This window comes from Hyperoodon ampullatus (genome assembly GCF_949752795.1).
Source record: "Hyperoodon ampullatus genome assembly, chromosome: 1".
In the NCBI taxonomy this organism is placed as follows: Eukaryota; Metazoa; Chordata; class Mammalia; order Artiodactyla; family Ziphiidae; genus Hyperoodon; species Hyperoodon ampullatus.
The window spans coordinates 203,706,926-203,721,149 of record NC_136914.1 but is presented as its reverse complement, the minus strand read 5'-3'; the positions used below and the strand labels follow the sequence as shown (position 1 = coordinate 203,721,149).

Below are 14,224 nucleotides of genomic sequence, written 5' to 3'. Positions count from 1 at the left end.
TGCTTTGTGATGTTGGAGGGTACTTCTGGCAGCAGGTAGAGGAGGGAGGGGTCTGTGGCTCTGACCCATCTGGAGGAAAACCAGATCGGACTTTAAAAGGTTAAAAAAAGAAAAAATCTCAGCAGTGTCCAAACCTAGTTTTCCATTAGTTGCGATTGAAAATGTGAAATGACGTTGTATTGCTGTATACTGCAACTTTAATCAAAATGAGCCCTTCTGAGGTCATTATTGAGGTTTATATAATGCCCGAAGATGCATCATTTGGTGCTTTTTCTTTCAGCTTAAAGACTTTTTTCTTTTATTACAAGGGAAAAAGATGTCTTCATCTCTCTCCCACTTTGTAACAGGGGCCTGGCTGGGCTCCCTGGCCCCATCATGCTGTTCCCACGAGGGTGGCAAGAGGGAGCTGGAGGGGGCAGCCTGAACAGCAGGTGTGCCATCTGCCCCAGCTGTGGCTGGGCCCTCCGGCCAGCCCTCAGCCCCGTTCACCCCCAGCCTAGCCCCACAGGGCCCTCTTTCTTCCTCCTCCATGCTCCATCTTGACGAAGGCATTATATAGAATCGTTTTAATCACTTTCAGATGTTAGAGCAGCATATTTTACTGGCATTTATATCCATTGCTTTCCTCAGCAAGGCATGTTACTATTATCATCTAAGGAAAAAAGACAAGGGAATTTCGGTCAAGCATTATTTTCATATTACTAGTATTTGCAGAATAGGTGTAGAACTATTTAAGTTTAGACCTTGGTTTGGTAGTTTGTTTTGTTTTTATGGAAAAAAAAAGATAAAGTAACCCCTACTTTTCCTGTTTTTGTATTTAACTAATATATTATTTCTTTAAGGTTACTCACTTCCCCTACCCGCTCCAAATACTTTGCATTCTCAATCGAAAATGAAAACAATCTGAGAGACAGGAAAAGTGCAATATTATCAAGAGGGATGCCAGGGCTTGTTGGGACGGTGGCGGGAGAGCCAGCAACCCCGTCTCTCGCTAGGGGAGGTGGGGCTCCTGGAAGGAGTGGTAGCTGTGGAGCCTATAGGTGACCTGGGTATTGATTTTTTTTTTTTTTACTCCTCCTCCCCTTCCCCCTTCCCTGGCCAGATGGCAGGGGTCCCCGCCAGAGGGCATCCCCTTCTGCCGGGTGTTGTCCACCCAGAAGAGAGGGATTCAGGGAAGTAGCATGGGGCACTTGGCCTCCCCGGGGCCCCAGCCCCAGGCACAGAGCAAGGGCCTCCAGGAACCGCTCCTTGTTTTCATTTCCGTTGTTTTTCAGCCAGCTGCTCAGAAAGACCTGTCCCAAAAATAACCCTCAGCAGCCCTCTCACGCCAATCTCTTGATGTTTGGGCCATGATCCTTTTGATGTGTGTTTCAGTCTTTCTAAAACTACGTAACCTCAAGTTCAGTTTATGGGCAGGAACCCTCGATGTAATCAAACCCTTTTGCAGGGATGTGGGTGCCTTGAGCCCAGCATTCCCCAGTGACGCACCAATTCCCACAAGCCTGCAGCTGGGCCTGGTGCTGAGCCAGGGCCACCCATTCATCTCAATGACTTCAGCCCGAGCGTGAGCCCTGCCTCTGCTCAACACCCCGACAGTCCCCAGAAGGTCTTGGAGAAGCGTCGGAGGAGCCTGCTGAGGTCCCTGCAGACAGAACTTCCCACGACAGGTACCAAGCCACCGCCTCCTACCTGGGTGCCGGTAGAGAGGGGACAGGACGGGAAGTCTCTGGGTCCAAAGCTCTGCCCCTCAGGGCGACAGGGACACCCTTGCGGGCTCGTCCCCTCCACCTCCAGTACTGTACGCTTGCTGCTCCATCCCGTTCGGTGAATTTCTGTACAAATGGGAACCTGGCGCCCAGAGTGGGACCGTGCCCCCGTGTGGGGGTGGCTCTCCTTGGAGTGTATATGTCTATAGGTCCAATCTTCAAGAATCCTGATGCAGAGCTCTCTGGAAAGAGAACCATCCACAGTGCTAAAGAATTAAGATTCCCTCACTTTTTTGAGGGCTGTGTGCTGTTGAGGAAGTGTGTGTGTGTGTGTGTGTGTGTGTGTGTGCATTCGAGTGCGTATGTGAGAGTGTTGGTCATTTCCCACTTGAACTAAAGAACATGGGGTTAGAGGAAAAAAGTACTGGGCAAGCTGTCTCCATTGAACAAGTCCTTGGCATCGGGCAGGCCCCAAAGGACTCGCAGCTTCTGGCAGCAAGTGTATGTGTTATTCACACGTGTATTTCTGGCTGGAGAGTGCAATGTGTCTTTTTTTTTTTTTTTTGGTAATTATTTTATTAAGTATTTAGTTGGAAACTTCACACTGGCATTAACAGATCTAGCAGAAGCCGCCTAGGCCATCGTCCCGGGCTCCAAAATGAAGATGTGGAAAGGTGCCGCCACTGGGTGTGGAAGTGCCGAGGCGGTCAGATGGGGCTGCCACCTGCACAGTGTCTCTAGTAGGCTGACGCCCAGCCTTTGCCATGCATATCGCCACTGTGGGAATCCCCATGTCATGAGAGCAGCTGGCCCTCAGTTCTTATGTTGCTGAGGGTGGATCAGGCTGGTCGGGGCGAGAAATTGGACAGTGAGCTCAGTGGACCTACCCGTGCGCGTACGTCAGCACCCCTGGTCTAGACTGCAGGCCTGACTGAACGCTTCATGGGAATCATGTGGAGGGCTCCCCCTTGACAGCACTGAGCTTTTTGTCTAAATCATGATCTCTGGTTGGGGCAGCCCCTGGTTCTCACGCTCTGTGATCAGAGCCAGTGACAGAACAGGGTCAGTGACCTATAGCTGCACTTCAGGAAGAACAGCCCCACTGACATTAGCATCCCTCCTGTTTTGTCCTGTGCACCTGGGTCCTCAGGCCAGAAGTTGGGCACACTGGTGCTTATAGACTGGGCAGAGACTCTGTCTTCCTGGGCCTTGGTCCCCAGCTGCCTATGATGTTGGTTTTACCATGCCATCCCCGTTCGCGGAGCCTGTCTTTTTAATCTTGAGTTTGCACTTGACCTTGACAATCAGCCCCCTCTCCCGTCCCAGAACTTAGTGGCCTTAGAGAATGGGTCCCTACGATGAAGGTCCCTCCTTTGCTCCCATTTCCGTCCTAGCTAATGGGCTGGACCTCAGGAGGCAAGAGAGAAAGGAAGAATTATCGTTTTAAAGCAAAAGTATGGATTGAGCACGTTGGAGGTGAGTGAGAGGCACGTTGGCAAGATGAGTGTGCACGTGTTTGGGGTGGCTGGGGCTTACCGCCCCTTCCCCAAGGAGGAGGCTTCCAGAAGAGGAGGTCTGCTAGGCAGAAAGGGAAGAGTATGAGAAGGTTGAGAGAGGGTTTGGAGTCTGGAGTTTCATCTTTATTAGAAAGAAGGAGGAAGTCTATTCTGAGTGTTTCACGAAGAGAGCAGGTAGGGAGGGAATTTAGTGATTCAACACCCAAGGGTCCAGCCAGAACAGGTTGGAAAAGCCCCAAGATTTGGCTGTAGAAGAAGCTGGCCTCAGGAAACAGCTACTTGCTGGGCCGCAAGCTGGGTCCCCAGCGGGTTCTTAATGGTCATTGATTTACTTAGTGGAAAGCGGGAAGTTGCCAGCAACAAACCAGTCTTTGAGTTTGAGGCCCTGGCTCCAGAACATTCATCCATCTCTCAGGTTCCAGGCTGGGCTTGCCCACCTCCCTTTGTCCAATCCAGAGCGAGCCTCTCAAATTGCTTGAATCAGAGACCAGTGACCATAATGGGTCACGTAGTAGGGACCCACCACCCCCAAACTGGAACCTTGGGGTCCAGACACCATCAAGCATTATCTGGGAGGAAGACAACTTCGTTTGCTCTTCTGTTGACACCAATTATTCTGAAGTATCTCTAATGATGCCTGTGGTGGTTCAGTTTGCTGAGCCTGCCTCAGTGGTGTGACTTAGAAGATGGAGTGCAATGCACTCATCATGTTTAGTGGCCTGTGACCAAGGCATACTGCTCTTAAGCATTTCAGAGAAAGAAGGGTAAAGAGAGCCACCATTCTTGAATCTAGAGCTTGTTCTCTGCAACAGGTTTTCTTTAAATCCGGGACACAGGATGGCAAAAGGGCTTCAGGGCCAGTTTACAGGAGGTCTGCATGAAGGTGACTTCTGAACAAGGCAGATGTTAGTGGCAGGTTCGTGAAGCGTGGGTTTGTGCACTGCATGGTTGCATGTGAACTGCTGGATGCCTCTGGGCACTCCTCACGGTGTCCACTCAACCCCTCTCGGCTCCTAGTGGGATCTGTGGGGTCTGAAGGAGGTTGTTCCCTCTTCCCCCTCAGCAGAGAAATTTAAGAAAAGGGCAGCGAATCCAGTGCTGTCAATTTGAGTGCTAAAAAATTTCCAGGATCAATGGTGGTGCTAAACTCTCTCCATGTTTCTAATATTTTTAATAGTGGGTTTTTTTTTTTTTTTGAATTGTTCTCATCACAAAAATGCAGCGTCCTTGGGGAAGGGACCCAGCCCCTTGACCTGCCGCTTTCCAGGTGTCCTTTATCATTTTGACGGGATTCTTTGGTCTGCAGAAAATACTCTGTCTTGGCATGCTTCTAGACTGTAAGATTTGGGTTGTTTTGTATTTTGTTTATGTTTACATGCATCTTGTATTTCCCTGAAAACTAAATAAAGTTTTTGCCTTTTTAATTGAACAGAATCACCTCCCGATTCTCCCTGCCACAAGAAAACATATCCAGCTGAGTGGCAAAAGCCACATCACCCCAAATGAAACATGAACTGCAGGGTCCGGGCCCTCTGAGGACACTGGAGGGGTGGGGGGACAGGTAAGTTCCCACTGTCGCCGGTGAGAAGCGTGCTCAAGCCCCGCCACCACCACCCCGCCTTTGGGAGGCTTTCTGGGCAGTGGCCAAGGCTTTTAGAGAGGGATACAGATCTTGGGGCCAAAAAGCCACATTCAGTGGGCCTACATGGCCCCTCAGCTTAGAGCCCCTGACCCTCCCCTACTTTTGCTGGACTCCAGTAAGCAGGGCTGGGCAGTCCTGGTGTGGGGAGTAGCCCATGGCTGTTCAAGGCCAAGCAGAGGCTGGGCAGCTAGAGCATCCTCCCAGGAGAGAGGAAGGCAAGCATCCCATGTCCCTCTGAGGCCCAGCCTGCCAAATGAGTGCAACTCCCACATTGTGCCCGGACCCCGTCCAGCACTCCAGCTTCTACCGCCACCCAGAGGTACTCAGCCCATCTAGAAAGTTTTTCCGAAGGTCCCTGACCGAGGCCTCCCGTTTCCTCCTAGCTGTGCCACTCATTTGGCATAGGCCTCCGCACCGGCCAGTGGGAGCGGCAGCTGAGCTTCCAGGTCTGGGCTTGGGGTGAGAGACCGGCAGGCCCTGTTCTGGGGAGCTCAGCACAGCGCCTGCCACCCTTTAGCCCCTAGGTGGCGCTGCCCCTCCACAAAGGTTGCACTCCAGATTTAGACCCAGCTCAGCCTCGGGAGCGCCACGGACTCCTGCTCCTCCCGGACCCAGGGACCTGAGGCCACCGAGGGGCAGTAGAGTCTCCCTTTCAGCTTACAGTGAGGCTCGCCTGGCATTCTGGCCCCTGCTATCCAAGCCCCAGGTCACGCTCCAGCCGCCTCCCCGTCCCCTGATCGTTGACTCCCCGCCCGCACACCCACCCACCCGCCCGCCAGCCCTCCGTCCCCAGCCCTCCAGACTGCACAGCACAGCCCTCAGGCTGGTACGATATCACCTTTATTCACAATCATCAATCACGGTGACCCAAGTTCACAGAGGAGGCAGCAGCTACCCCTAGGCTAGCAGAGACAACAGGACGGTGGCTTCCTCTCCCTGGCGCGCAGGCTGCACAGCCCCTGCATGTACGAACTCTCCTTACCTGAGAGGGGACCCCTGACCGGGTGGGGCCACACCAGCCCCACCTCATCCCCCTCCCACAGAAGGGGTCTACAGGGTCAGTGGGGAGGGGAGACCCATGGTAGGACTGTGGCTCCCCTGCCAGGCAGGTGCAGACAGGGCCTGCCTGGCATCCTGACCCCCTCCTTGTGCTGTCCCACCACACCACCCCATAGCAGCCCCCACCAGAGAACCCCCGAGAGTCACAAGGAAAGTCCCCCCCCCCCGACCCCAACAATCACTTTACAGAGGTGCCAGCTGAGGCTCAGAGAGGCTATGACCTGGTCAGGGCCACACAACTGGTCAGTGGCCAGGTCCAGAATCCCACGCTCTGCCAGCCATACGGCAAAGCAGTCTCCGACAGGCGTAAAAAAACTATCTGAGGGGGACGAGAGCCGGGAGGCTCGGGGGAGACTAGGCCAGGACTCTGAGAGCTGGCCCCAGCCATGGCCTATCAGGACAGGGCGTGCAGGGCTGAGATGACTATAACCTAAGAGCAGCTGCGGGGGGCACTCCCTCACCCCAGCATCAGGACTAAGAACCTAGAGGTGCTGGGACCCATCCCCTTCCCTTCTCCTCTTTCCTGGGAGCGGAGAGCCTAAGGACAGGCTCCCTACCCCTACAATGATGAGGCCAGCTGGCCTTCCCTCCCTCAGCCTGCCCAGAACGTTATGTCCTTATGGAGGAGGGAACTCCTGGGCCTTGTGATGTCTAATGAGCCAATTATGATAACCCTGCTCCAGCCCAAGAAGAAGGGCATTTTGTGGCTCTGGGGTGATCCCCTAGTCCCAGGGCACCGCAGAGGCTCTGCTGCCCTCTCTATAAAAGGGATACAATTTGTCAGAAGGCCTCCCACTTCAGCCCCTTTGGAGTTCTACTTCATGGTAAGCAGAGCTGGCTATGGACTTCTGGGCTGCAGTCTGGGGAAGATTTTGAGTGATGACTACCTCTGCTGACCCCTCTAACCAGGCACTCCGTCCACCAGGGCAGCATTTCTAGGGGTCTGGGGGATGGGAATTCAGTCCCCACCCCCTGCCAAATAACCCCTACAAACCCAATAAATAAATAAATTAAAATACAGAAAAAGCCTGTTCTTACTCCAGGGAACCCCTACTCCCAACCCAGGGCCCTGCCCTCTCCTGTAGGGGATGCTACAGCCTCTATGAGTATCAGCCCGGCCCAGAATAGCACTGAAATGGGGGAGGAGAGGTCACAGAGGGTAGCTGCAAACCTGTTCTTAAGAGAGCCTGACAGAAGACAGACCCTGCTCTCCAGCGCACACCAAGGGGCTGCCCCTGGGCAGCAGCATCCAGCAAGATGACTGGGGCAGACAGGCTATGACCAGAAAAGGGCCCTCCACATCTCAACCAGGCCAGGGGGCTAGGGACCCAGAACCTGGAGGCTTCTGTAGCCTGTCGGTCCACCCATCCAGGGTGAGTGGGAGATGGACATGGCATGGAGGCTGCAGCCTGCCCAGGATATGAGAGGTATCCACTGGCCTTCTTACCCCTGGCTTCCAGGCCCAAGGGGCAGGGAAGAAAGGAAGGAGAAGGTAGGTGTAGGTCAGAGAGTAAGGCAGCAGCTCAGGAGCTGCCTGCCTAGGGCTGCTGTTGCACAGGTTGTGCACTGCTCAAGGGCAGTTGGCTGAGGGAGAAAATGGAGGCTGAAGTCCAAGTCCACACTCCACTAGCCAAGCCACATGTCTGGGCTCAGGGCCACATCTGCCCAGAGGAAGGGACACACTTTCTAATTCTCACAAAGGTGCCACACAGGCTAGAAGGACCTCCTGGGAATCTACCCCAGATGGGGAAGGATCAGGAGAAGCTGAGACCCCGGTTTAGCCCCTCGGCGTGCAGGGAAGAGCAGGCGATTGGCTTCTGCCCCCACCTCCCTGCCTGACACCCCTTCCTCCCCAAACCTTTGGGGGCTGTTTCCCATGTTTAACGAGAAGGGAAAAGAATTTCCAAAATGAGGAAGGAGAGAAGGGGCCCTGTTGACTTGCCCCTCAGGTAGAGCTGGGCCGGAGTCTGAGGAGGTGGGCGTGAGGGGTAGGGCACCACGACGGGCTAGGAGCTACGGTAGGTCTTGATGATGTCCTTGATGGGGCGGCGGCAGATGGGGCAGCAGGCGTGTAGAGCCTTCTTGAGGCGCAGGCCACAGGCATAGCAGAGGCACATGTGGCCGCATGTGTAGATGACCGTGTCCACCGCGTGCTCATAGCAAATGGTGCACTCATCGCTCCACGGGCCCCCGCCTGGAGTCACTGGCGACTCTGGCAGGCTCACCGGTGAGTTGGGGGCCGTCCCTGGGGGCAAGGGGAAACCAGTCAGGAGGAGACATGGCCCAGCCTGGTCCCAGGTTCATGAAGAGAGCCCCCTGGCCTCTCCCCCTCCATTTATCAGGATCGGCCTGTCTAACCTACCACCCAGCTTCCTGGGCACAAGAGAGGAGAGGATACACTCTGGACAGCCCCACTTCTGGCCCCTCAGTGCCCAGACCAGGGGCCAGGGTGTCCATGAGGCATTGAGAGGAGGAGGGAGGGATGGAGGAAGGAAGGGGGCCCCAAGCCATTTAAGGAAGGCCCCTCCTGAGTTACCCTTTGGTGTTCTTTGTGCTAAAGAAGTCCTTTGGAGAAAGCTGCCCAGCTGGGGGACAGGATGGGATACACCCCGGAAATTACCACTCAACCAGGGCTCACTGGGCCCATCTCCAGCTCCTCCAGGGCCCAGTCCTGATACAGAGGCTGCATGCCTGCCTCAGCCAGGGCGAGGGTGGGGATGGGGTCCTCAGGGTGGGAGGCCTGGCATGGTCACCATGGAACTGGAGGGGTCAGCCTACGTACCGCCAGCAGAGTTCCCCAGAGGTCCAGAGCTGCATGTGCTGAGCAAGGGGTCAGAGAGGCGGATGCCCAGGGCGCTGGGCGAGGTTGGTGTGGAGGCAGGGGAGCAGGAGAGTGATGGGATGCCCCGCTCTGCCAGGATGGTGGAGCCTGCAGAAAGGGTGGGAAGGAGGGAGGGACACACTAGCCACTCAGAGGCCCACTGGGAGAAAGCTCGAATCTCCACCCCTCTGTTAGGTTCCCAGGAGAAAAATGGGTGGTACAGCCCGACCACACGGCCCAGCCATAAGGCTCAGGGTGGGACTCCACCGACTGGCTCAGCACCCTGCCCCAGCTCTCTGTTCCCGCCTACAAATTGGAGGGCCACACGCATCACACTCTGGTGTTACTGCATCTGCCGTCTCCAAACAAGCCCCCTGCCTAGAATCCCACCTCCACCCTTCCCTCACCTTCAAGGTTTCCCATGCCAGAGAACAAAGTCGCCTTCCTCCCACCTAGCATGGCCCTTCAAGCCCTGGCCTCACCATCTTAGTCAGAACCCCATGCTATCACCCCCCTTCTCCTCTGCATTGGCACCTTCGAAATACTCCACACCATCTCCCACACTTGATCTGCCCAGCCTTCTTTCCTTCCTTTCTTCCCTCACTTTCCTCTTCCCTTCCATCCCTCCCTGCCTCCTCCCTTCAACAAGTCCTTGCTGAGAGCCTACCAGGTACCAGACACTGTGTATATATAAAACTGGGAATGAGGCAGACAGAGCCTTTGCCTTCAAAGAGCTAACTGTCCAGGGAGTCTCTTGGGGCTATCCTCAACCCCCTCCTCTGGACAGCCTTGACCCCACCCCACCCCGACAACCACATATCTCTATCTAGCACTGACCAGCCACACACGCCATTCACGGAAATAAAAAACCACAGAGGATAGGAAATTATTTGTTCTTTGCCCAGGAACGTAACTTTGTTTCCCTACTTAAACCTTGAGCTTCCTGAAAGCAGGAAGTCTGATTCACCTGTAAGTCTCCCACAGGCCCTAACATAATGCCCTACACATAAATAAGTGCCCAGTGAGATATTTTTTACTACTGGTTATTCATTCTAATTCATTTAATACTCACTGTTTCTAAGAATATTCATTAGCTGTCCATAGGATTTCTCTTATTAGTGTTAACAGGTTTCAAGTTAATTATCATCTCCTTTCAGAAATTCATACCTATTTGCTTTTCTTGCTTTATTGCACTGGTTAGCACTTTCAGAACAATACTATAAGGCATCTCTATCATATTCCTGACTTTAATAAGAATATTTCTAATGTTTCACCATTAAGCATGAAATTGACTGTAGTTTTGGAGTGAAGGAAATATCTTTCCATTCTTACTTCAATAAAGCAAAGCATTCCTCTATAAGGTAAATAATTATCCTTCACACATTGTTACTGATTTGTTTTTCCTTTAAAGTCAGTCAGGATCCCCTAACACCAATTTGTTAGTTGAGATGCCCAATTCTCCAAACAGCTCAGGAGCACTCTGTTTAGCATACATTAAATTCTGAATGATTATTCTTCAATACCCACCTTGACCTACTTCCCTTTGGGGACATTTAAGTCCTGGGTTGTTTTTGTTTGTTTGTTTTTAAGCTTCTCCTTTGCTCCAGTCTAGTAAGCTTCTTTGGGCAACAGAAGCTTCACTGGAAAGCTACTTATCTATTATTAGATGGTGCTGAGTCAAGAGAGTACCTTGCCATTATGCTATTTCCTTCATCTGAGGAACAGTGTCTCCTGGTGAATGTAGCCAAATATCTGTGTACCTCAACCTGATTTTTTTTTTCTGCACCCCAGTCCGGTTTGTTTTTATTCCATCCTGAATTTTCACCCCAATTTCTTTCCTTACTGATTGATGGCTTTTCATCTAGCCTGATTTCTTTTCACCTCCTTCCTGACTTATCTTCCCTCAATCCTAACTCCTTAGCACCCCAGCCCCATTTCTTTTCATTCCTTTTAAAATTTATTTTACACTCCATCTTCATTTGGTCTCTTTCCAGAGGAGGAAGTCTCCACTGATTTTATCTGATTTCACAAAACTCTCACACACTCCCACAATCACCAACAGCATTACATACACAAATACGCATACATTTAGTTACTCACGTGTGCCTAGACACAGTATGCCAATCTTACAGCGTAAACTCATGCTCACTCACATACACACATTATATCTTGTCTATGAAGCCTCTTGGGGTGAGGTCTAGGTCAGGGGCTGTGAGACCCAGGGGTCTCCAAATGTGTCTAAGCAAACTTGCTGAGGAAAAAAAAAAAATTCAGATGCCCAGGACCTAATCCGAGATCTACAGAATCAAAATCTCTGGAGGTGGGATTCAAGAATCTGCACTGTAGTAGGTTCTCCGAGTGAGTCTAATGCTGCTGCAGAGCAGACCAGCACTTGGAAAGCATGAACACCTGCTCACTCTGGGGTAACAGAGGTTCCTGAAGATACATGTAAAAAAAAAAAAAGATTTCTGGTCAAACGAGCTTGGAAAAGCTGGACACCATAACCACCACCACCCTCTCCTAAAGGTTCACATTGTATATTAAAGGCTCTGAGAAGTTCTACAGTAAAGAACCGCCTTCTTTTTTATTTATTCTTTTATTTTTTTTATTTTTTTTTTTTTTGCGGTACGCGGGCCTCTCACTGTTGTGGCCTCTCCCGTTGCGGAGCACAGGCTCCAGACGCACAGGCCCAGCGGCCACGGCTCACGGGCCCAGCCGCTCCGCGGCATGTGGGATCTTCCCAGACCGGGGCACGAACCCGCGTCCCCTGCATAGGCAGGCGGACTCTCAACCACTGCGCCACCAGGGAAGCCCCAACTTCTTTTTAAAAACTCAGTATTTCCCAAACATTTTAGACCCAAGGACCCGTTTTCAATGGACACCTATCCTGCAGAACACTCTGGGAAACATGGATTACACAAGTCCGCATCACCCAGTCCATTCAAGCTCTGTCCATTCAAACCCAGGAAGGCCCAGACATCTGCAACCCCCTTTCCTCCAAGGCCCTCTGCTCGGGGATTCCCCACAGACCCCCAATCTAGGCACCACCCTGCAGAGATACCTGGCTACCGACATACCAACCTCTTTTTCTTATTTAGACACACAACCACCCTTGGAAGCAGAGAACTTTACTACCATTTTAGGAGAAATGGAAACTGAGCCTCAAAAAGTTCGCTGCTGGTGGAAACAATTTTCTTTTTTCCCATTTTTAAATGGCCACTGGGCAATGTGTAAGAGAACTGTTTACGTATCTGTGGGAATGTGGGTGAATCAGATTCTGAGCGTGAAACTCAGTGTTCCCCGCTTTTCTCCCCCCTCTCCAGGGTTTATCTGGTGAGATCTGAGAACTATGGACTAGATAATTGAGTCCCACCCAGAACTCATCTTCGGTGTCTGTGACTCCTTGACTAGACCCCATGAAGGGCGGGGTGGGCGCTCTTTCCCCCTACCCAGACACGCCCCTCCTCCAGGGAAGGCTGGGTCTGGAGGCGCCAGCCTCTGGGTGCACCTTGGGGGAGGCGGGCACGTGGCCAGGGGCACTCACCGAGGATGCGGATCTGCGTGATGGCCCCGTGCAGGCCGAAGAGCATCCAGAGTGGCTGCGAGGCGTCCACGCACAGCTGCATGCCCGCCGCGGAGCCATTGTGGCTGAGGTGCAGCTCACCGTCGGGGTTGACCACCAGGCCCAGGATGTCGCCGCTGTGCAGGGGCCCGGGTACGCGGCACACGGCCCAGAACTCCTTACGGTCCACCAGTGCCTCGGGGCTGAAAGGCAGGTCGGCTGGCCGCAGCGTGCCGGGGTCGCACGTGGTGACGCCGAAGGAGAGCGCGCCAGGCCGCGCGCCGCCCGAACGCGTGACCTTGACGAAGATGGTCTCGGCCACGCGCAAGGGCCGGCTGGTGAAGACGAGCGCGCGCTCGTCGCGCCCGTGCTCCAGGCGCGCCACCGTCTGCTCGTCCAGGATGCGGACGTGTGCGCCGGCGCGCAGCGCATGGAAGCGCAGGTCACCGTCGAGCTGCGCTGGCAGAGCGCGGCTGTGCTGGGAGTTGAGCGAGTTCTGCGGGATGGGGCAGCCAGCGGCAGGCGCGGTCTCGTCGCCGTCCGCGCCCGGCACGTTGAGGTCGCACAGGCTCACGGAGAGGCGCGCTTCCTCGGCCTCACGTCGCAGCGACGGCCGCCGCAGGGCGGTGAAGGAGCGCGGCCGCAGGCAGTCCGGGAGCACCAGCTCGCTGTCTGCGGCAGGGAGGGAGACAGGGCGACCATCACGCGGGCCACAGCGCCCAGTCCCCATCGCCTGCGCACCTCCTCCCACTAGTCTTTAAAGCGCGCACCAGTAAGACGCACCTGGTTTCTAATGGCACAGAAAATGCTAGGACATAACGTTGTGCAGGACTTCTAACTACGTATTTGTTTAAGCAAAGGATCAAGGCCGGCAGGAAGGACACCAAAACTAAAAACATGATTACTTCTAAATTGTATGCTTATTAAAATTGGATTTTTTTTTCTAACTCCTGGGGCCCTCCTGGGTTTTTATCCCAGCAGCCAGAAGACCACCCAGCACTTAGAAGGCAGCAGTAAATAATATTTGTTGAATGCATGTTGACATCCTACCCGTCTGGGAGGCCAGAGGGAACCCCCCCGCCCAGAACGCCTCTCTGCACAAATTGCAAAGAGACGTTCTTACCCCAACAATTACCTTGTGAAGTTATTGCCACGGAAGGACATTGAGGCTGAGAAGTTAAGTGAATTTATCCAAGCTATCCTTTCAAAACTGACAACTGGAAATCAAACCCTTTCTCTTTTTAGTCATGCAAGTAATACAGACTGTATTTTGTAGAAAAGACAGTTCAGCAAAAAGAAAAAGTAATCTCCTGTCAGCCCACCATCCAGAGGAAAATACTATTAAAATACTATTAATTAAAATTAATTAACACACACCCCACTATTAATATTTAGATGTATGAGTTTCCAGCCTTTTTTCAATATATTTTAGTTATTTCTTTTTTTAAAACAAAAATTGAATCATGCTATATAAATGCCAGTAGTTTTAAACTAACTCTAACGGGTAACAAATCTCTGAAAATGTCGCAACTTTTATCTATCTTCTCAGAAAAATGCATGTTCTCCCTAAATTCCGTGGATAATTTCAGGGCATCAAGTCCAGGCGAAGAACTCTGCTATACAAATTTTCTTTTCAAAACTAGCTTTTCCATTTACTGTGTCCTGAATACCTTTCTACACTAATAACCATGTTTTTGATACCATACTTTTTAAATGGCTGGTTATCTCTGCTTTATGGAGTCCTATAATTTGTAATAAAAGTCATCAGTTGCAATGAATTACCCCTGCATTTCATCCTTAAAACATCCCATGAAGTTGTTCCCATTGTACAGATAAAGCTCGGAATTGTTATGTGACAGCCACGAAGTGGCAGATCCAGGATTAAAGTAAGATCTGTCCAACTCCCAACGCCACATT

The 14,224-nt window shown here is 52.3% G+C and overlaps 1 protein-coding gene across 2 annotated transcripts in view; it reads right to left on the bottom strand.

Moving 5' to 3' along the window:
- Positions 1-7,930: 7,930 nt before the first annotated feature.
- NEURL1 (neuralized E3 ubiquitin protein ligase 1) overlaps positions 7,931-14,224 on the bottom strand; it is a gene marked incomplete at both ends in the record, with an annotated part of 79,898 nt that continues 73,604 nt past the window's right edge. For both annotated transcript variants that reach the window (XM_079705121.1, XM_079705122.1), the window contains 3 exons: positions 7,931-8,169; positions 8,707-8,853; positions 12,290-12,979. In XM_079705121.1, coding sequence (XP_079561247.1) covers positions 7,931-8,169; positions 8,707-8,853; positions 12,290-12,979 — 1,076 coding nt within the window. The remainder of the gene's footprint in view (positions 8,170-8,706; positions 8,854-12,289; positions 12,980-14,224) is intronic.